This window comes from Xenopus laevis, chromosome 8L (genome assembly GCF_017654675.1).
Source record: "Xenopus laevis strain J_2021 chromosome 8L, Xenopus_laevis_v10.1, whole genome shotgun sequence".
In the NCBI taxonomy this organism is placed as follows: domain Eukaryota; kingdom Metazoa; phylum Chordata; class Amphibia; order Anura; family Pipidae; genus Xenopus; species Xenopus laevis.
In genome coordinates, this window is record NC_054385.1 from 135,118,420 (window position 1) to 135,140,182 (window position 21,763).

The 21,763-nt window shown below is 43.2% G+C and overlaps 1 protein-coding gene across 1 annotated transcript; it reads right to left on the reverse strand.

Annotated features, from left to right (window-relative positions):
• Positions 1-1,821: 1,821 nt before the first annotated feature.
• LOC108699492 (G protein-activated inward rectifier potassium channel 3) lies at positions 1,822-11,235 on the reverse strand. Its single transcript, XM_018231593.2, has 3 exons — positions 11,029-11,235; positions 7,986-8,932; positions 1,822-2,838 (listed from the first exon to the last, which is right to left on the reverse strand). Exons 2-3 carry the CDS (start codon positions 8,899-8,901, stop codon positions 2,519-2,521), a joined length of 1,236 nt encoding a protein of 411 aa, XP_018087082.1. The 5' UTR covers positions 8,902-8,932; positions 11,029-11,235; the 3' UTR covers positions 1,822-2,518.
• Positions 11,236-21,763: the final 10,528 nt, after the last annotated feature.

Here is a 21,763-nt window from a genome sequence, read left to right on the forward strand (position 1 = left end):
AAATATTTCCATGAAGCAAAATGGGACCGATTTGCCCGTCACCAGGGGCGTAACTACGGAGGGGGGCCCAGGAGGTATAGGGGCCCCATGAGACCCTAATTCATATACAATTTCAATAAATATTGGTAAAGCAGCTCAATCTCTAGACATTTTGGTGGCCAGTAGATTATTGCCCCAAAATTGTCTGAAACTGAGGAAAGTCACGGGAAAACAAGAAAATGCTGACGGGAGACTGGGGTACAGAGCCCAAAATCTGCTAACTCCCGACTTCTACCCAAGTCAGTCCCATTGCATGCTGGGTATTGTAGTCTTACATTAAACATGGCTGTTGGCAAATTTTTAGAAAAAACAACATTACCCAACATGCATTGGGAGAAACAGGAGGGCAACAAAAGACTTTGACTGGTGTCCAAAGTACAAACCAGGCAAAAGCCCAAAAAGTAGCCCAAATCCATACCTTGGCTAGTATTTTCAAAACCAGCCCGGGCTTTAAATTAGTAGCCCAATTTGGCTGGAAAACCGCCAACCTGCAAAGCCTGCGTCATGTACAAATGTCACTGTATTGCAGCTTTCATCCACCAGGTGTCACTAGAGCCCCCCCAAAGACTCCAGTTTTTTAAGATTAAAGGGACAGTAACAGCAAAAAAAGAAAAAAAAAGTTATTATTAAAATGATAATACACGAGAGCCATTAATATCCTGTAAATGATATCCTTATAAACTGTGATGTCATCAGTTATAATCAGAGCTGAGTGATGTCATTTCTGTCACATGACTTACTGAAACGTGTTTAATATGAACCATGTACCCCAGTTATAAAATATGAGGCAATTAGAAGTCACCCCCGAGCTCCGTGTATTAAATCACTGTGACTTCTGCCTCGTACCTTTATATGGAATTGTTCAGTGGCTTCTGCAGAAATACTACTCTATATGTATATGTTCATATATAAACCAGCTGCCATGGAGCAACCACTCAATGGAGAAGGCTCTGATTACTTAGTAACTCAGCTCTGTAGAATATAATGGTGTTTGTTCTGTGCTATTTCAGCTGACTCCATTGCTGCACATACATATGTACATACACAACAGTTGTGTTTCTGAAGCAGTTGTACCAGCGCAGGGCAACACTACATTTTATTCCAATTACTTTACAACTATTTCACTTTTTGGTGTTACCATCCCTTTAAGAAGGCTCCCCGACACAGACCAGTCCTATCATTAAAAAAGTGATGTGCTGGCCAATCCATTTCTTCAGAAAGGGTACCCCAAAAGTTACTTACTGAAAGCAATAGGACTGTTGGGAAACCTAGAGTACCCCAATGAGATTTGTGAGTAAATATGGGAGCCAGTGTATCTGCCTACTGTGCATGGCTGATTCATTTCTATTGGAGCACAGGCAGTGAGCATGCCCAGCAGGCACCAGAGAGAGGAGGAGGGCTCATGGGCGGAGCTTCACACTAGACAAGGAAGTAGCTAAAAGTTGCAGTTCAGCTGCTTGTATCAGAGAAATGAAATAAGACTAACTGCAGGGAGAAAGGCAAGTTATTTGGGCGGCTGTTTAGAGTCGTCGCAGACAGAGAAAAAAGCCAGGTCTACTTCCGCTTTAAGGACTTTAATGGACTTTGCATGGACTTACTTCTATATAACTGTGCACCACTCTGTGGCCTATAAATAAGCCAGGCTAACTAGAGAGGAACTATGGGCTCAGTTTATTACCCCAAGGCCAGGCTTAATTGGGGATTCCATAAAGGGGTTAATAGGTGTGTTACCCCATCTCCACTGCACTCAGCCAGGAGCCACTGACAGTCAACACAAAGTGATTCAAAATAAATCTTTATTGGTCTTTCTCACTCCAGCAGAACCTACTAACTCATGGGGCAACTCCCTCCAGCAACCACTGGGGGGTCACTCCAGCTGAATCTGATCACTCTCAGGGCACTCACTCCAGCAGGATCTATTCATTATTGGGGCACTCACTCCAGCAGGATCTATTCATTATTGGGGCACTCACTCCAGCAGGATCTATTCATTATTGGGGCACTCACTCCAGCAGGACCTATTCATTATTGGGGCACTCACTCCAGCAGGACCTATTCATTATTGGGGAACTCACTCCAGCAGGACCTATTCATTATTGGGGAACTCACTCCAGCAGGACCTATTCATTATTGGGGAACTCACTCCAGCAGGACCTATTCATTATTGGGGAACTCACTCCAGCAGGACCTATTCATTATTGGGGCACTCACTCCAGCAGGACCTATTCATTATTGGGGAACTCACTCCAGCAGGACCTATTCATTATTGGGGAACTCACTCCAGCAGGACCTATTCATTATTGGGGAACTCACTCCAGCAGGACCTATTCATTATTGGGGCATTCACTCCAGCAGGATCTATTCATTATTGGGGCACTCACTCCAGCAGGATCTATTCATTATTGGGGCACTCACTCCAGCAGGACCTATTCATTATTGGGGAACTCACTCCAGCAGAACCTCCTCACTATTGTGTCACTCACTCCAGCAGAACCTGCTCACTCTCTGCACTGGACAGAGTCCCATTTATCTCCTTGGTTAAGTTCTCCTTTTCTGTTCCTTCCTCCACCTTCTCATCCAACTGACTTGGAATAGACCAGTACAAATGGGCATCCATCCTCGCAGCAGCCTCTGCCAGTTCTCTGGCACTACATGAAGGGGTGGGCACCTCAAATGTCTGATGGAAAGTATTATAATCCACCTCATAGAATCCATCTTCCAGGGTCAGTACCGACATGAAGCGATGCCCCCACAGAACCTCATCAACCAGGTAAGAACTGCGAGCCTGGCACGTCATCCCTGGACAGGAGAGAAGAGAAAGTTAGTATGGGGCCACTATTAGCCCTCCAGCATAAATACCTGCAGTTCTACAGTCTCTCATCATGTGGCCCTCCAACAATACAGGGCCAATTCCATGTATAATACCCCAGAACACACAGCAGATAAATACAGGGCCAATTCCATGTATAATACCCAGAACACACAGCAGATAAATACAGGGCCAATTCCATGTATAATACCCCAGAACACACAGCAGATAAATACAGGGCCAATTCCATGTATAATACCCAGAACACACAGCAGATAAATACAGGGCCAATTCCATGTATAATACCCCAGAACACACAGCAGGATAAATACAGTGCCAATTCCATGTATAATACCCCAGAACACACAGCAGATAAATACAGGACCAATTCCATGTATAATACCCCAGAACACACAGCAGATAAATACAGGGCCAATTCCATGTATAATACCCCAGAATCCACAGCAGATAAATACAGTGCCAATTCCATGTATAATACCCCAGAACACACAGCAGATAAATACAGGACCAATTCCATGTATAATACCCCAGAACACACAGCAGATAAATACAGGGCCAATTCCATGTATAATACCCCAGAATCCACAGCAGATAAATACAGTGCCAATTCCATGTATAATACCCCAGAACACACAGCAGATAAATACAGGACCAATTCCATGTATAATACCCAGAACACACAGCAGATAAATACAGGGCCAATTCCATGTATAATACCCCAGAACACACAGCAGGATAAGTACAGTACCAATTCCATGTATAATACCCCAGAACCCACAGCAGATAAATACAGGGCCAATTCCATGTATAATACCCCAGAACACACAGGAGGATAAATACAGGACCAATTCCATGTATAATACCCCAGAACCCACAGCAGATAAATACAGGACCAATTCCATGTATAATACCCCAGAACTCACAGCAGATAAATACAGTGCCAATTCCATGTATAATACCCAGAACTCACAGCAGATAAATACAGAGCCAATTCCATGTATAATACCCAGAACACACAGCAGATAAATACAGTGCCAATTCCATGTATAATACCCCAGAACACACAGCAGATAAATACAGGGCCAATTCCATGTATAATACCCCAGAACACACAGCAGATAAATACAGTGCCAATTCCATGTATAATACCCCAGAACACACAGCAGATAAATACAGGGCCAATTCCATGTATAATACCCCAGAACACACAGCAGATAAATACAGGGCCAATTCCATGTATAATACCCAGAACACACAGCAGGATAAATACAGTGCCAATTCCATGTATAATACCCCAGAACACACAGTAGGATAAATACAGGACCAATTCCATGTATAATACCCCAGAACACACAGCAGATAAATACAGTGCAATTCCATGTATAATACCCCAGAACACACAGCAGGATAAATACAGTACCAATTCCATGTATAATACCCCAGAACACACAGCAGATAAATACAGTGCCAATTCCATGTATAATACCCCAGAACACACAGCAGATAAATACAGTGCCAATTCCATGTATAATACCCCAGAACACACAGCAGATAAATACAGTGCCAATTCCATGTATAATACCCCAGAACCCACAGCAGATAAATACAGGGCCAATTCCATGTATAATACCCCAGAACCCACAGCAGATAAATACAGTGCCAATTCCATGTATAATACCCAGAACACACAGCAGATAAATACAGTGCCAATTCCATGTATAATACCCCAGAACACACAGCAGATAAATACAGGGCCAATTCCATGTATAATACCCCAGAACACACAGCAGATAAATACAGGACCAATTCCATGTATAATACCCAGAACACACAGCAGATAAATACAGGACCAATTCCATGTATAATACCCCAGAACACACAGCAGATAAATACAGTGCCAATTCCATGTATAATACCCCAGAACACACAGCAGATAAATACAGGGCCAATTCCATGTATAATACCCAGAACACACAGCAGATAAATACAGGGCCAATTCCATGTATAATACCCCAGAACACACAGCAGATAAATACAGTACCAATTCCATGTATAATACCCCAGAACCCACAGCAGATAAATACAGGGCCAATTCCATGTATAATACCCCAGAACACACAGCAGATAAATACAGTGTCAATTCCATGTATAATACCCCAGAACCCACAGCAGATAAATACAGTGCCAATTCCATGTATAATACCCCAGAACACACAGCAGATAAATACAGTGCCAATTCCATGTATAATACCCAGAACACACAGCAGATAAATACAGTGCCAATTCCATGTATAATACCCCAGAACCCACAGCAGATAAATACAGGGCCAATTCCATGTATAATACCCCAGAACACACAGCAGATAAATACAGGACCAATTCCATGTATAATACCCAGAACACACAGCAGATAAATACAGGACCAATTCCATGTATAATACCCCAGAACACACAGCAGATAAATACAGTGCCAATTCCATGTATAATACCCCAGAACACACAGCAGATAAATACAGGGCCAATTCCATGTATAATACCCAGAACACACAGCAGATAAATACAGTGACAATTCCATGTATAATACCCCAGAACACACAGCAGATAAATACAGGGCCAATTCCATGTATAATACCCAGAACACACAGCAGATAAATACAGTGACAATTCCATGTATAATACCCCAGAACACACAGCAGATAAATACAGGGCCAATTCCATGTATAATACCCCAGAACACACAGCAGATAAATACAGTACCAATTCCATGTATAATACCCCAGAACCCACAGCAGATAAATACAGGGCCAATTCCATGTATAATACCCCAGAACACACAGCAGATAAATACAGTACCAATTCCATGTATAATACCCAGAACCCACAGCAGGATAAATACAGGACCAATTCCATGTATAATACCCCAGAACACACAGCAGATAAATACAGTGCAATTCCATGTATAATACCCCAGAACACACAGCAGGATAAATACAGTACCAATTCCATGTATAATACCCCAGAACACACAGCAGATAAATACAGGGCCAATTCCATGTATAATACCCCAGAACCCACAGCAGATAAATACAGGGCCAATTCCATGTATAATACCCCAGAACACACAGCAGATAAATACAGAGCCAATTCCATGTATAATACCCCAGAACACACAGCAGATAAATACAGGGCCAATTCCATGTATAATACCCCAGAACACACAGCAGATAAATACAGTGCCAATTCCATGTATAATACCCCAGAACACACAGCAGATAAATACAGTGCCAATTCCATGTATAATACCCCAGAACACACAGCAGGATAAATACAGGGCCAATTCCATGTATAATACCCAGAACACACAGCAGGATAAATACAGTGCCAATTCCATGTATAATACCCCAGAACTCACAGCAGATAAATACAGGGCCAATTCCATGTATAATACCCCAGAACACACAGCAGATAAATACAGGGCCAATTCCATGTATAATACCCCAGAACACACAGCAGATAAATACAGGGCCAATTCCATGTATAATACCCCAGAACACACAGCAGATAAATACAGAGCCAATTCCATGTATAATACCCCAGAACACACAGCAGATAAATACAGGGCCAATTCCATGTATAATACCCCAGAACACACAGCAGATAAATACAGTGCCAATTCCATGTATAATACCCAGAACACACAGCAGATAAATACAGTGCCAATTCCATGTATAATACCCCAGAACACACAGCAGGATAAATACAGGGCCAATTCCATGTATAATACCCAGAACACACAGCAGATAAATACAGTGCCAATTCCATGTATAATACCCAGAACACACAGCAGATAAATACAGGACCAATTCCATGTATAATACCCCAGAACACACAGCAGGATAAATACAGTGCCAATTCCATGTATAATACCCCAGAACACACAGCAGGATAAATACAGTGCCAATTCCATGTATAATACCCCAGAACACACAGCAGATAAATACAGTGCCAATTCCATGTATAATACCCAGAACACACAGCAGATAAATACAGGGCCAATTCCATGTATAATACCCCAGAACACCTGCCAGTATAAATATAATGCCAATTCCATATACAGTATAATACCTGGGAACACAAATAGCAGGATAGAAATGGTGGGAAGGCTAAGGGTTGGCTTGTTTTTGATGTCATATCTCATGTGAGACCAGGCAGGCCCCTCAGCATGGAAAGCATCCCATGGATCCATTGGTGGGTGTCGGCAGCATAAGGACCCAAGTGATACAGCTGATTGCCCCTGGGGTTTCCAGGTACTGCTACTCTTTTGGTATATGAACCTATATATATATATATACAGTATGTGTGTGTATCAGACCTGGCCACCCTCCTGTATTTTGAGACCCCTGGTGGGGGCTGAACAAGGGGGAGAGTCAGGGCCATACAGAGAATGTCATTGGCTCAAGCATGTGAGCTCATATTCTGTGGGGCCCTTGGGGATCAGCAGGTGTGTGACTTTCTTCCCATAATGGCTTTGCACTAATTCCTCCTGTTCCCCAAAAATACCAAGGGCCCCCATCACATGGAACAGGGGCCACAACTATTCCAGAGAGGATACAGATGGATTTTCACCCTCAATCCCATATGTAACTCATAAACACTTAATGAAATGGGGGAGGGGCATTTAGCACACCCTTTCCCATGGCAGGACCTGATCTGCTTGTTTTCCATTATGGTGCATTCTGGTCCAGATATGTAGCTACTCTGCCTATATATATCTCTCTACATATATCCAGTACCAGTAACGCACACTGAGTGGCAACAGAAAATACTGAGCCGGGTAGCTCATTAGATTGTTGGTTGTGCTCATGGTACCATGCTGAGAACATCTTCCTGTACTGATGGTGATATCTCTTGTCCTCCTCACCTCTCTTGGAAGGAAATCCCATAAGATTATCCTTAACATAGCCTGTGTGATCATGTGTTTCCCTTACGTTATTGCTTCTCAGGAGTTGAGGTTGTGTAATTATAAATCTAGTCTAAGGCCTTGAGGAAGACTCCCTGGTTTAGGGGGAACACTAGATCTCACCCATCCCAACCCTTTGCGTTAAATAACTCTGACCTGTAGCCTCCACCATGCCTTCAAGGATTACCACAATCTCAAACTCATCCTTCTCCAGTTGGCGTTTGGACACTTCCCAGAAGGGGCTGTGCTCATTGATTTCATGGCTGATGATGAGGGGTGAGACCAGGAATAGGCGGTCATCACCAGTCTCAAACCCCACATTGATGTCTGTCTGGTTGAGTGGGATAAATTCTCCCTCTTGTGTCTGTTTGGATTTGATGAGCTTTGCTCTGATGGAAGCCTCCACAATGTGGGAATTTCGCAAGTCCCCAACCCTGAACATGAGGCAGAGCTTGTCATCCCTCAGAGAGATGACAGCGTGAGAGGAGAACACCAGCGTCTCTGCCCTTTTGTTGGGCTGGGAGATCTTTACAAACATACAACCCACCATGAAAGCATTGACCATAGAGCCCAGGATGGCCTGAAGGAGCAAAAGAATAATCCCTTCCGGACACTTGTCTGTGATGACCCTGTGTCCATAGCCAATTGTTGTCTCTGTCTCAATAGAGAAGAGAAAGGCAGAGACAAACCCATTGAGGTTGTTGACGCATGGAGTCCACGTTCTGTCCTCTAGGTGATCAAGGTCCCCACGACAGTAAGCAATAAACCACCAAATGAGTCCAAAGAAGAGCCAGGTAATGGCATAAGCAAGGATGAACACCAAGAGGCTGACTCTCCACTTTAGGTCCACCAGAGTGGTGAAGATGTCAGTCAGATATCGATAGGTTTCTCGCACGTTGCCATGTTGGACATTACAACGACCGTTCTTTTCCACGTATCTCTGGCGCCTCCTTAGCTTCCTGTCAGCTTTTTCTGCCTTTTCCGCTAACTTACACTTATGTTGGAAAGAAGAAGATTTAGTGTTAGTGAATGTGGCCCCAGGGACTGAGGTGAAAGCTTGATCTTTAGTCATGATGCACAGGGTTCAGCAAGTGCTTTAACATCTGTAAGTGAGAAGAAAGAGAAACATTTACTGTATACAATTGTGATAAGAGCTTACAATTAATCTCTGGCCAATCAATCCCGTAGAACGGTGCAGAACCCTCTTGTTCTGATCCCAGAACCTGTACAAATGTTTCTTGGCAGATAGATTGACTGATCCTTGGAATGTGTAGGAATGTGTAGGAGTCCTACCTAGTACTGTACTAGTACTGTCATCTACTGTCATCTACTGTCACCTACTGAGTGCCACTGCCTAGAGTTACACATCTTGTTATCCACAAATACCCCCACATTACCCCCACTCTTTGTAATCTATCTTTCCACCAACATTGAACCCAGACCAGCCCGACCTGTGCCCACCTGCACCCGGCTTCCCTCATCCTTTAATAGACCTGCGCCACCCCGCCAATGATATCTATAAACCCATAAGCCGGCAGTCTAAGGTCACCCACGAAATGCGAAAAGCACAGCGATCGCAAGGTCAAGGTTCCTACTCACCACCCTGTACAAGACAATTAAATTAGTCTGGTAAAATCTGTTATGCATAAAACCATGCTGCCACAAATTCATAGTATTATTAGTATTTGCAATTAAGTCAGTATATTCTCTCTTAATACCCCTTTGGAAAGCTTTCCTACCACTGACGTCAGACTAACTGGCCTATAGTTTTGAGGCTGAGAACGGGATCCTTTTTTGAATAGAGGCACCACATTAGCAATTCGCCAGTCTCTCGGCACTATGCCAGATCTCAATGAATCCTGAAAAATTAAGTAAAGAGGTTTGGCAATCACAGAGCTAAGCTCGCTAATTACCCTGGGATGAATACCATCTGGCCCTGGACCTTTGTTTATCTTAACATGTTCTAGTTTGTTTTGAATTTCCTCTTGGGAGTCCCATGCATCATTAGTTGTGTTACTAGAATTGGGACTAGTAAGAAGGAAACCTTAATTAACTGGTTCCTCATTTGTATAGACAGATGAAAAATAAGTTCAGAATCTCTGCTTTTTTCTGTTCTAATCACTTAACTGACCCCCCGATAATAAAGGCTCCACCCTTTCTTGCCTCATTTCATTAGTATTTACAATCTAATTTGAGATTTATTTTACCCCTCACTGCAATTCCCTTTTCCATCTCTATCTCAGCCTGTTGGATGCTTTTTTTTTGCTGCTTTATTGCCCTCCTTGTACTGAATTAAAGGTTGAGCAGCTGATCCTGTTGACCTTTAGGGGTTAAATAATAATAATGTTTCTATGCTGGGGGTGGGGCAGCAAACCAAGGGTTAAAGAGAAGCACAAACACCAGGTCATTTCTACTATATTTAGCCGACAGCCCCAAATCTATATAAAAATGTGGGCCAAATCCCTGCTGCTGTTGTTGCCATGGAAACCACTTTGCATATCCTTAGGAGAGATGAGATATTTATTATTTTCTCTGCTCCTTTCTCTGCGTTCTCATTGGTTCAGCTTCCAATTCCTCTAGAATGAATATGTTTTAGCTGAATTTCCCTAGTGCCACATCAATGTGTCAGTTTGAGCCTGAATCCCCCCCATGTTATCCGATCTCACCCCTTTATAACTCCCCCATATATCAAGTGCTGCTCACACACATAATAAATGAAACTGAACATAAATAAAGGAATGGGGGTCCCATAATCGTGTTATTTCCCACACTGAGTAAATGGAACTGTGATACTGACAAGAAAGGTTCCTCTGCTCCAACATGGCACAACCAGGGGGTTAAATAAAATGCCAGTGTGGGGGCAGAAGAGGTTAAATACTGAGGGGTACAGCAAACCCCAAACAGCCTAAAGGAACCTATAATGTAATATAATCTAAACTCCTCCCCCAAATCTTCCCACCCCTGCCCAAAATAAGCACAAGTCCTGCCATGGGGACACCAAGGCATTGAAGGGGACTGAATAGTGGGGGGGGGGTAGAAAAGAGAAGGGGCAGATAGGGAAGGGGGAGAGGGTAGAACTGAGAAGGGGCAGATAGGGAAGGGGGAGAGGGTAGAACTGAGAAGGGGCAGATAGGGAAGGGGGTAGGTAAAAGGTAGAAGGTGGCAGGATGAGGGGGGATAAGAGAGAGAAGGTTCCTACCTGCGGAGCACGAGCTGCTACCTGCCTCCATCCCTAGCTCCATCCATGGTGCCTATAAATAGAGCCGGAGTGTGAGGGAGGAAGAGGAGCACGGGATGGAGCTCAGTGCCTGATGGAGGGGGGTCGGCGAGAGCAGAGTCTGGGCTGGATGTGAGAGCTGAGCAACTGCCTGTGTCACGGGGAAGGAGAAGAGTGTGGAATGGGGGAGGGTTTGAGTGACAGGTGAGCTTTCATCTCCCATTGACCCCCCCCACATACACACTGTGCACCTGTGGCAATGTAATGGTTAGCAGCAAATGAAATGCAAGCTCCTTGTTCCTTCAGCTTGTTGCTCCTCTCTGGATAGATTGCAAGCTCTTTGTATGTTTCAATTTCCTTCAGAGCTTAGATGCACCACCAGCACCAGTACTGCTGACTAGTTCATGGCTCCTGTGGCCATGCAAGGGTTAACCTCCAGTGAATTGTGAGCTCCATGGAACATTTATCTACACCTCCGGGCACCTGTGGCTACTCAAGGGTTAACACTGAATGAATTGTGAGCTCCATGGAACATGTAGTTGCAGGAAAGGCTTGTTCATGTCCAGGGACGCCATTAGAAATCACAGGGCCCCGTACAACAAAATTTTTGGGGGCCCCTGGGCCCTGCCCACACTGATGACCAAGCTCCACCCCATATCCCGCCCACTCCACATCGCAGTTAAAAGACCACACAGACATCAGCGCTAAAAAAGTAACCCCCCCACACAAGTTATAAAAAGCTATTGATGGTCAGGGCCCCCTTATAAAAAATTGGGGCCCCCCCCAAAAAAAATTTAAAAAATAATTTTTAAAAAAAAAAAAACTGGTGGCAGGGGCCCCCTTACAAGTTAAAGAAAATTGGGGCCCCAAAATTTTTTAAAAAAAATATTTAAATTTTTTTTAAAAAAACCATTGGTGGCAAGGGGCCCCTTACAAGTTAAAAAAAAGATTGGGGCCCCAAAAAAAATGTTTTAAAAAAACATTGGTGGCAGGGGCCTATAGAATATTAAAATAATACATTGGTGGCCAGGGGATTAAAAAAAAAAAAACACACAAACTGGTGTTCAGTAGAATTGAACTTGTGGCTTCAGGACTTCAATTTTGGCTGTTTTCGTGACTTCGGGTCTTTTCGGTGCATCGGCTTCGGACTTTCGGCACTTCCGCATTCGGCAAAGACGTTTGGCTCGGGCGCTCGTAAGGGGGGCCCGAATCTTCAAAAAATGCAGCGCTGCTGGGCCCCCCTTCATGCCCGGGCCCGGTACGCTTGTCCCCCCTGTCCCCCCCTGATGGCTGCCCTGTTCATGTCTGTCGGGCATATGTGGCCATGCAAGGGTTACTTGTGGCTAACACTGGCTGCAGATGGGCTTTAGTTTAATGGCGGCTACAAGTCAAGATCATTCTGTGAATTCAAAGGCAACTGTATGAAGGGTGCATATAGATGTAGTTGTGCATGTGGAGCTGCCATGCTGATTGCTGTTCTGGGCTTGAGCTGGTTCTGCTGAGGAGGGAGCTGTGCCATCAAATTGTTTCACTTTCTCCCCTGCATGGGGTGAGGGGGAGAAATCCCAGTGTGAAGTAAAAATAATCAAATACTAGGGGTGCCACCTTTTGTTGGGGTAGGGGGTGGGGCCAATGATATGGGCGGAGCGCATGGCTAACATTTCTCAACTAGTCACAGGGTCACCAGAAGCCAATGAAACGACCAGCGAGGGATCAAACATTTAGTAAAGTATAAAGTGAATTGTTGAGAGAAGGCGCAATTGGGGGGTATCCTTTGATATCAGGGTGCAGGTACTTAATATCATCTTAGACATTACCCTGGGGTGTAGATGTGTCACATTCATCCATTAGTGGGGCCCTAGGATTAGGATCATGATTAGGGGTAGGATTAGGTTTAGGGTTAGGATTGAGATTGTGATCAGTATTTGGATTAGGATTAGGGTTATGGTTAGAATTAGGGTTAGTGGGTCCAACAGTTTCCTGCATAGAGGTATAATGAGAGGGGCAGGGAGGGTACATTGGCATGTGCCTGGGAATATATATATATATATATATATATATATATATATATGCCTCCGGGAGGGTACATTTGGCAGATTTCCACTAAGAATGGACAGGTCCAGAGAGCAGTGTATTAGGGTTAGGGTAAGAGTTAGGGTTAGGGTTAGGGTAAGAGTTAGGGTTAGGGTTAGGGTAAGGGTTAGGGTAAGGGTTAGGGTTAGGGTTAGGGTTACAGTATCAGTACATTCCTATTATTACTGTGTTTTTCTTTTGTCTGTAAGGGACTTCCCCTATCTGTGTGTGGGGCCCTCAATCTTTCCTTCACATCAGTTTGTGACAATCTGCATGAACGGGGGGGGTTGCACTTTCTCTCTGTCCCTCTATTCTGGGGGTTGTCGCTGCTATACAAACAGTCTCCTGTGGATTCTTATTAGGACAGTTCTGTACCCCACCTGGGACTATTTGACTGAAGTGAAAGAGATTTCTTTTGTTTATGTCTTTACATATTTTTACCCTGCCGGGACCCCTGGGGACACAGCTGACATATTTCCCACACAAATACTGGCTACCAACTGCTCTGTTATTACAGCCACAAAGTGCCCCCCAGTCTCATGCATGATGCGGTGTACCTCTCTCACCTGGGCTGTAGGGACCACCACATTCTTAGTTTCTCCTTCTCATTCACTTGTACAGTACAGAAGACCATTTTGCTCCGATAGCCAATTCCTGATGCTTCCAGCCCTTTATCGGCCTCCCCACCCAGTTGAGTACCTGCTTTATAGCTGGATATTTCTGCAGGGCATGTACAGAAATATAATTAGAAAATAGTCATGTATAAATAACTAAATATAACAAGTCACATCAAATATATAATTGAGGCCTAGTGGCAACCTGGTTTGTAGGTGAAAAATCCAATATACCTCTCTTTTCTTTAATTTCATCAGAAGGTCACCCCCTCTAATGCCTAAATTATATATTTGATGTGACTTGTTATATTTAGTGATTTATACATGACTATTTTCTAATTATATTTCTGTACATGCCCTGTAACATGTATTATCTAACACATAGATCGTTGTATCTGAACAAAGCCAGTAGTCCATTGGATGATATATGGCAATTGTAACATATGCTTGTGATTGGTTTTAATAAGGGGAGGGACTACATGTGCTAGTACTTAAGGAACAGAGCAAGAGAGACTAGTTGGATTCTGCCTATGACTAAGTGCTGGGTAAGCATGAAACGCGTTAGGCGTTAGAGGGGATACTTTCCATGTCTTTTAACTATTGATGTGAATAAAATATATTTTTTTACTTACTAGCATGCCTTGGAGAAATTATTGAGTTTATGGTTTTACCTCTGTTTGGTCACTAGAGGTCTCCGGCATGCATACCAGTAATATTTATTGATTCTGCTCCCAATTTGATTCTAATAGTATAAATGAGCATGCCACGTCCCAGCAGATATGGGCCACTCAGTAGCAAGAAGTTCCAGCTTAAAAGAACTATAATTTGGGGCTTGTGCTGTGTGGGACATAGACTTTAGCTGGCATGGGCTAGCACTCCATGGGCTAGCACTCTCACAGTTCCATCTTATACTTGGGCTAGTACTGCCCATCAGTCCTTGCAGGCTGCCATCTCTGTATAGCCAGATACATCCATATAACTGTTACTTTTGTAGTCACAATTGTTTTAATTGAACATTTATGAAATTCAGAGATTCATGAGAAGCTGTAATGTATTAAGACAGTAAAGCAATAAGTAAGTGTCACAGCGTATTTATTTACACTTCATAGTTATCAGCTTGGCTGTGACACAATAAACAAGTAGCATCTTAATTATACAATAAAATATAAAACATAACCAACAAAAAGAAGGGGGAAAAAAACCCACACAAATTCAATGTCCATCCGAAGGGAGCGCTTTTAGGGATAATATGATAGAAAAGAATTACCTGGACTAGTTGGCACTGTCCATCAATAGGAACGGGGGTCATTGTGATGAAGTATTAGTTCAACCTTGATTCCTATTTGTAGATCAGTTCATTTGTACAATGGGATGGTGTTATTTGTGCTCCTTTCTAGGTGCCATAGTTGCTGTCCAGATAATAGATACTGTATAAAAGATTTAACACTGTAAATTTTGGGTGATTGGGATATAATTTCCACTTGATTAAGAAGGATTGTGAATGTCAGAGCATTCTTCTATTCACTCTCCAGAATGTTTTGTATCTGAGGACACGACTAGACCAGAAGTGAAACAGGAGTAGGATTGTATTTTGGGCACCTCTCACCTATAGTCGGCCTGATTCTGTGCAGCATATGTGGGGTTAAATAGGTCCTGTGCAGATATCTGAACTTATTAGTGAATTGTACACTGATCTAATCTAATATCTTCCCAAATATCTGCTGCTAAAGAAGGGCTATCCGTTGCCCATTTGGCATATATCTTGGGGAGTATTGGTTTAGATGGTAAATTGAGGAGTCTATAAAATTGTGAGAGGGGTTTAAGTAGCCCAGGGGTATGTGTATAGTATTCCAAGCGAGTAGGAGTTGTATGTATTTTAGTGAATGTTAGTGTAAATATTGGAACAACATTTTATTTGGTAGGTTGAATTTAGTCTGAAGATCATGAAAGAGTCATCATCATCAAGAATCAACAACGTCTCCAATATATTTTATAGTACATTGTGCCCAGAGTTCAGGGTATAGGATAGACTTCAGGTGGGGGAGCGTAGGGTTAAACCACAGAGGGGGGGGAAATGTTTCTGTGCTAAGTACAGCTGACATAGGCTCTTATTCTTGTTGGGCCCCAAGACTCAAGTATGGAACCTGTGGGTGATGTCCACCACCAAGCCGTCACCAATGTAGCCGACAAATAATACATTTGAATATTGGGGGCAGCAAGGTCACTAGCATCTATGGGGAGTTGCATAGTGTCTAGTTAAACCCTAGGGGTAGAATTTGCCCAGTACACTGAGGAAAACAACAGGCCGATTTTTTTATTCTTTGGAAGGTGGATCGGGGACTGATGGAATACATACACATAAAGCATTTTGAACAAGTTGATTCTTCCCAGCACCATGAGGGGCCATTGTGACCATGTTCTAAGTTTAACTTCAAGGCTTTCCAAAATTGGAGCTAGGTTTAACTCAATAAACCTGTCTAGGTCTTAGGGGTCCGTTTACTAAAGTGCGGTAAATCTGACTTTAAGTTTCCGCATGTTATCGCTGAGAATATTTTTACGCCAGAATATTCGCAGCGACTAAGTTTACTAAACAGCGATGCGCTCAGAAGTCATTGCGATCACTTGCGGTAACTACGTTAAGGAACCAGCTTACGTTAGCGGTAATTTTAGCGAGTTGCGAATTTTCTGGCGAAAAATTACGTTTTTGCGAATATTTTTGCTATAAAATAGTCTTGTTTTATGGCGGTTATTATGGCAATTTTTACTGTGACATTTATGGCCAGAAATGCATCTTCAAAACTTATAAACTTTATTGACTGATGATTATACCATCCAACAACATCACCAGCGTGACACCAATCAAACATGTCTGCATCATATAAACCCTTCTGCCAATAGAATCATAGGAAATGATACCAGTCAATCTCTTTGCTTCATAGAAATGTACAGTTTAATGTAGCCAATCCCAATGAAACCAAAAAGTGTAGAGGCTGACGAATCCTTGGACTGTGATGCCACTGCCAATAATACGACTCTGAGCTGAAACTGCTGCTGTTGCACCAGATAGAAGCAGAAGCCAAAATATCCTGTCAGCAATAGCTACAGATCTCTCTATCCTGTCAGCAAAGAATGATGGGTAAAAAACATTATTATGGGATATTTCCTGCCCCTTGAGAATTTTCTGGCAGAAAAAATACTTTTACGCCACTTCATATGTGGCGGTAAAAGTTTGCGAATATTCTGGCGTTAATTTTGTCTTTAGCACATTTCGCTGTTTAGTAAACCATGCGTTAATGTGTACGTAGCGTTATTTTCAGCAAATGCGATAACTGGCGAACAATTATTCTTGCGCAAGAAAATTCGCAAATTTATATTTACCGCAGGTTAGTAAACTGGCGATAACATATTTGACGAAAATTCTGTCTATATATTGTGCGAATATTTTTAACGCACTTTAGTAAACGGACCCCTTATTAATGTATTGTGATACCTACGGTAAATATTTAAATGAATCAAACCAGTTTATATTAGCATATGTCTGAGATTGATAAGGGGTGAACTGGTCTATAAGAAAAATGATGGACTTTGACCAATTGATCTTAAGCTCCGAATATACGGGCGGTGTGACCACTGATATAGGATGATATAGGAGTTGTTTATCTACAAGTTTAGTTTGGGCCAATGGAAGGTTCTGCATGGCAGTTTGAAATGCGTGTTTAGCATTGGGAGTGGGGTTTTGAATAAAAGAAGCTTCAACCTGGGCTACTTGGGATTGAAGATCCGTTACTGTACTTTGGGCTGAAATGTTGTATGTCTTTATCTGAGAAATGTATAAATGTATCGTCCCCTTGATTATGCCTTAAGAGAGTCCCAATTTGAGGGGATGCTGTTCCACCATTAATGTCTACAAAAGACTGTCTTTATCTATAGGTTGTATTATTTTGACTTGTTTAGTTCCAAACTGACAAAGTCTCCAGACTCTCTTGATTGTGGCAGTGATAACTTTAATTTTCACGAGGGGCATGATCTGGGCACTATTTTGATAGTGTCTAGTTGATCAACTAGATTGGGGTTGCCAACGGCTAAGTCAATGTGCGACTTGGTGCTATAAGATGCTGGGAAGCATGGGAACTTTGTCTGAGCAGGTTTTTAGACCTCTAAAGGTCTGTTAAGGCAAATGTTGAGGCCCAAGTTGGTAGTGCTGAGGAAGGGCAGAAGCTAGGCTTAAGTCTATCAAGAATTTCTTGCATAACCGAATTAAAATCTCCCATTAATTATAATGGGTTTAAAGGGAGGTAGCCACATTTTCCATAATGTGAAATAGTAAAGTCTCTGTGACAGGAGGGGGAACATAATAATGAATAAAATTCAAGTTTTTTTTCCCACTAAAAATTCAGAATTAAAAGTGAACCATGTCCAAACTCCTTGATAAGCCAGCGCTCAGTATAAAGTTTCATTTGTGTCCCCTCTACCCACTCAAGCATGCCGACTACCCTGATGTGGATGCATGGTTTTCTAGGTCATCCATATGGGCTTCCAATGAGAGGATCTGGCTGCTAACTTGGTCAAGTCATTTAGGCAAGGGATGGACCATGTCCCCAACATTAGAGACGCAGTGTTCTGTTTAGTATTGGAAGCTCCTACCCAGTTCCTCTATCTTTTATAGTACTGAGTTATAGTTTTGAGATGTAACTGAACAACTTCTGATAGTGTTGGTTCAGGGAGTGGATCTGTAGGCATCAGGTTTGCTGCCTCATTGGGCTCTATATGATGCAGGGGGGGGACACTGCTGTGGAGTTTGGAGTGTGTACATGTCTAATAAACTTACTGAGATGGATGATGTGGCTTAGCTCAGTAATGTTTTGTCCTGCTGTGCTGTGTGAGTCAAGTCTCATGGCGTCACCATCTTGTTGGAGCTCTCCAGGTCTGGTGCTCTTGGCTTAATCAGATTGCCTAATACACTGCCCATCACTGGAGTAGAAGGTGTCTGCCAGGTAAGTAGGCAGTTTGGGAGATGTTTTTTTCAGAGGGAACTCATTTCAGAGTGCTGGACTGAAGCGCCTGAATGTGTGTGCCATCTCCAATAACTGTTCTTTAAAGGTTCTGAAGAAAATCAGATATATAAGCACCGTGTCATAGTTCATGTTCGCTACACAGTGTTCCATGAGCCTCTGAAACGTACAGGGGGCACTGGAAAGTCCAAACAGCATAAGTTAAACTCGAAGGGGGTGGTGGATGCTGTTTTAGGCTGATCCTCTGGCCAAATCTGCCAGTAGCCACTGGCCAAATACAGGGAGGAGAAATTGGGCACTTGCTTCAATATGACCATGGACTCCTCTATTTGAGGAAGGGGGTAGGCATCCCACCAGATGCAACCGGTTTTTCTTCCAAACAAGGACAATGGGAGCGGCCAAATCAGGTGCAGCCTCAGGTGATAATCATCATCTGTAAACCCAAAATCTTCATCACCCTGGGTGTGGTCTTATCCCTAAAGCCAAACATAACCACACTGACAACCTACATTGTATCATTGTCTGTCATGAACTGTCATCTCTGCCCAACTGGCCAATCTCAGTGGTGGGGAAAGACAACTTAGAAGTGACATCATCCTGAGAGAGAAATAGATTGAGAAATAGAATTGCCACCTGCCTGGACAGGACCTGGACAGTCCAGTTTTCAGAAGGGCTTTTGTCACAAAGCTGCCTGCGTGGTTTTTCCATATTAGAAAAACCTGCCCCAGTAACGTCACCGCCTGCCCTTCCTGCCCAGTCTCACTAAAGCCTGAAGGTGGCAAGCCTAGAGAGGGCAGTGTGTTGGTACAAAGAGACACAGAGAGAGAGGCACGTTGGCTTCTGTCCCACACTCAGGATGGGACTGGCCTGCTGGATACCAGGTAAATATCAGGTGGGCCCCAACCTTGGTGGACCCTATGCCCCCCTAGTCACAATGGTGCAAGCAGTGAGTGAGGATGTGAGCAATGATTGGGCGGTAGGCCAACCACTGCCTGTATCTCAGGAACATCAGTGCAGCACACGAGCAGCAGCCAATAGGTCCACATCTACCTGGTCAGATCAAAATTGACTTACTGCGGCTAATGGAGCTGTGCTGGTGCAGATGTGGAAGGCGTTGCCTCGATTTCTTTTATGATGATGATGATTGCACTGAACACCAATGCATCCAACACCAATGAATCCAACACCAATGAACCCAACACCAATGAATCCAACACCAATGAACCCAACACCAATGAACCCAACACCAATGCACCCAACACCGATGCATCCAATACCAATGCACCCAACACCAATGCACCGAACAAAAATGCATCCAACACCAATGAACCCAACACCAATGAACCCAACACTAATGCACCCAACACCCATGCACCCACCCTGTCTGCTCTGTGGTACTGGCACAATGGAACCCTGGAATGAGTGCAAGCCTGGCTGTGGTGGTAAATTTTCACCAGTGTGTCCATAGCCACTTCCGAAGATCAGAAGCTAATGCTGTTACTCGTCTTACAGGGGAAACTGAAGGCTGATCAGGTCAGCACCAGTACTCGGCCAATCATGAAGCTCACAGATCCTCCCAGTATGAAATATAATAAGGGCACTGTCCAAAATGTAACCAAAGTCATGCAGATTTGTTCCATTCACTTTGAAACTGCCCCAACAATCAAGACATTCTAGAGGGAGGTGAGAGATTGTCCAATGTCACCGCCTTAATTACACCCCAATATCCCTTGAATGGGCACATTAGGCCTCACAACACGGCTTCCATCCAGACTGACTATGGCCAGTAAAAGGTTACTAGCCATAATCTCGGCGGTAGCAAAGAAAACTATTCTCCAAGACTGGATTAAGCTCCATACGTTTTTTTTCTTTATCTAAAAACTGTCCCATCAGTTAAACATGGACTGGAGTGAAGTCACATGTGATGGAAATGTGGGTTATACAATGAAAGGTGAGTTACATCACGACACCCCTATTGTAACACAACTGGAGCTTCAAAGAACATCTCACTATACAAAAAGAACAATCCTCCAGACCAGGATCCACCAATTGTATCACAATAGTCATGGAAAAATAAACCCAATGAGATATTGTAAAAAAACATTATTAGTCTTTAGAGATGAGTTTTTCATCTGAAAGTGCATATTCTGGACCCAATTTAATATTTATATTAATTGAATCTTTGATAACCTTGGACCAAATATAATGAAAAAAATGTGTATGAGCCTAGAAACTTTATATACTGTACAAAGTGGTGTCACTTGATACTTAATGGAAACTCACTGTACCATTAACTGAATGGAATTGCCTGGAACATCCTCTGGGATTTGTGTTACCAACACTGTATGTGCCAGTGACTGTGCCAGTCTGAGACATCGCCCACATATTCCAAGGAATGAGGAGAGCAATCCAAAAGCAGAGTAAATCTACAATGTGATTTATTAGCAACTACAAAGCACTACATGTTTCGGGCCACGTGTGACACTTGATAAAGGGCGTGTGTGGCCCAATACGTAGTGTTTTATAGTTACTAATAAATCACATTGTAGCAGTTACTCTGCTTTTGGATTGCTCTCCTCATTCCTTTGATTGTTTATTTATATTGAAGTCTTGGAGGAAGGAAGCAGCACTACATTTAAAGCTGGGCAGTGCTCTGAAGTAATCTACTATAGATTGCCCACATATTGTAGTGCCCACCATGCCTGGCACATTGTGAGGGTGCCATACCCTTTGGGTCTATACTGTGCAGCCTGTATACAGTATGTGCTGGATGATATCAGGGCCCTCCTGTGGCTGCTGATGGGAAGTGCACCCTATATCCACCATTACTCTTAATTAAATGCAGAGAAAATGTGATTATTGTGAGTGGATCCAACAGCTTCTACACCAGGACACTCCTGCCACTAACACTGGGCATAAACCTTCCATCAATGACTGGAGAGCCTGGCTCTGAGAATGGTCAGATGAATCTGGGGCGACCCCAGGTGCTGCATAATGGCCTGTTGTGCCTGCTGGTCT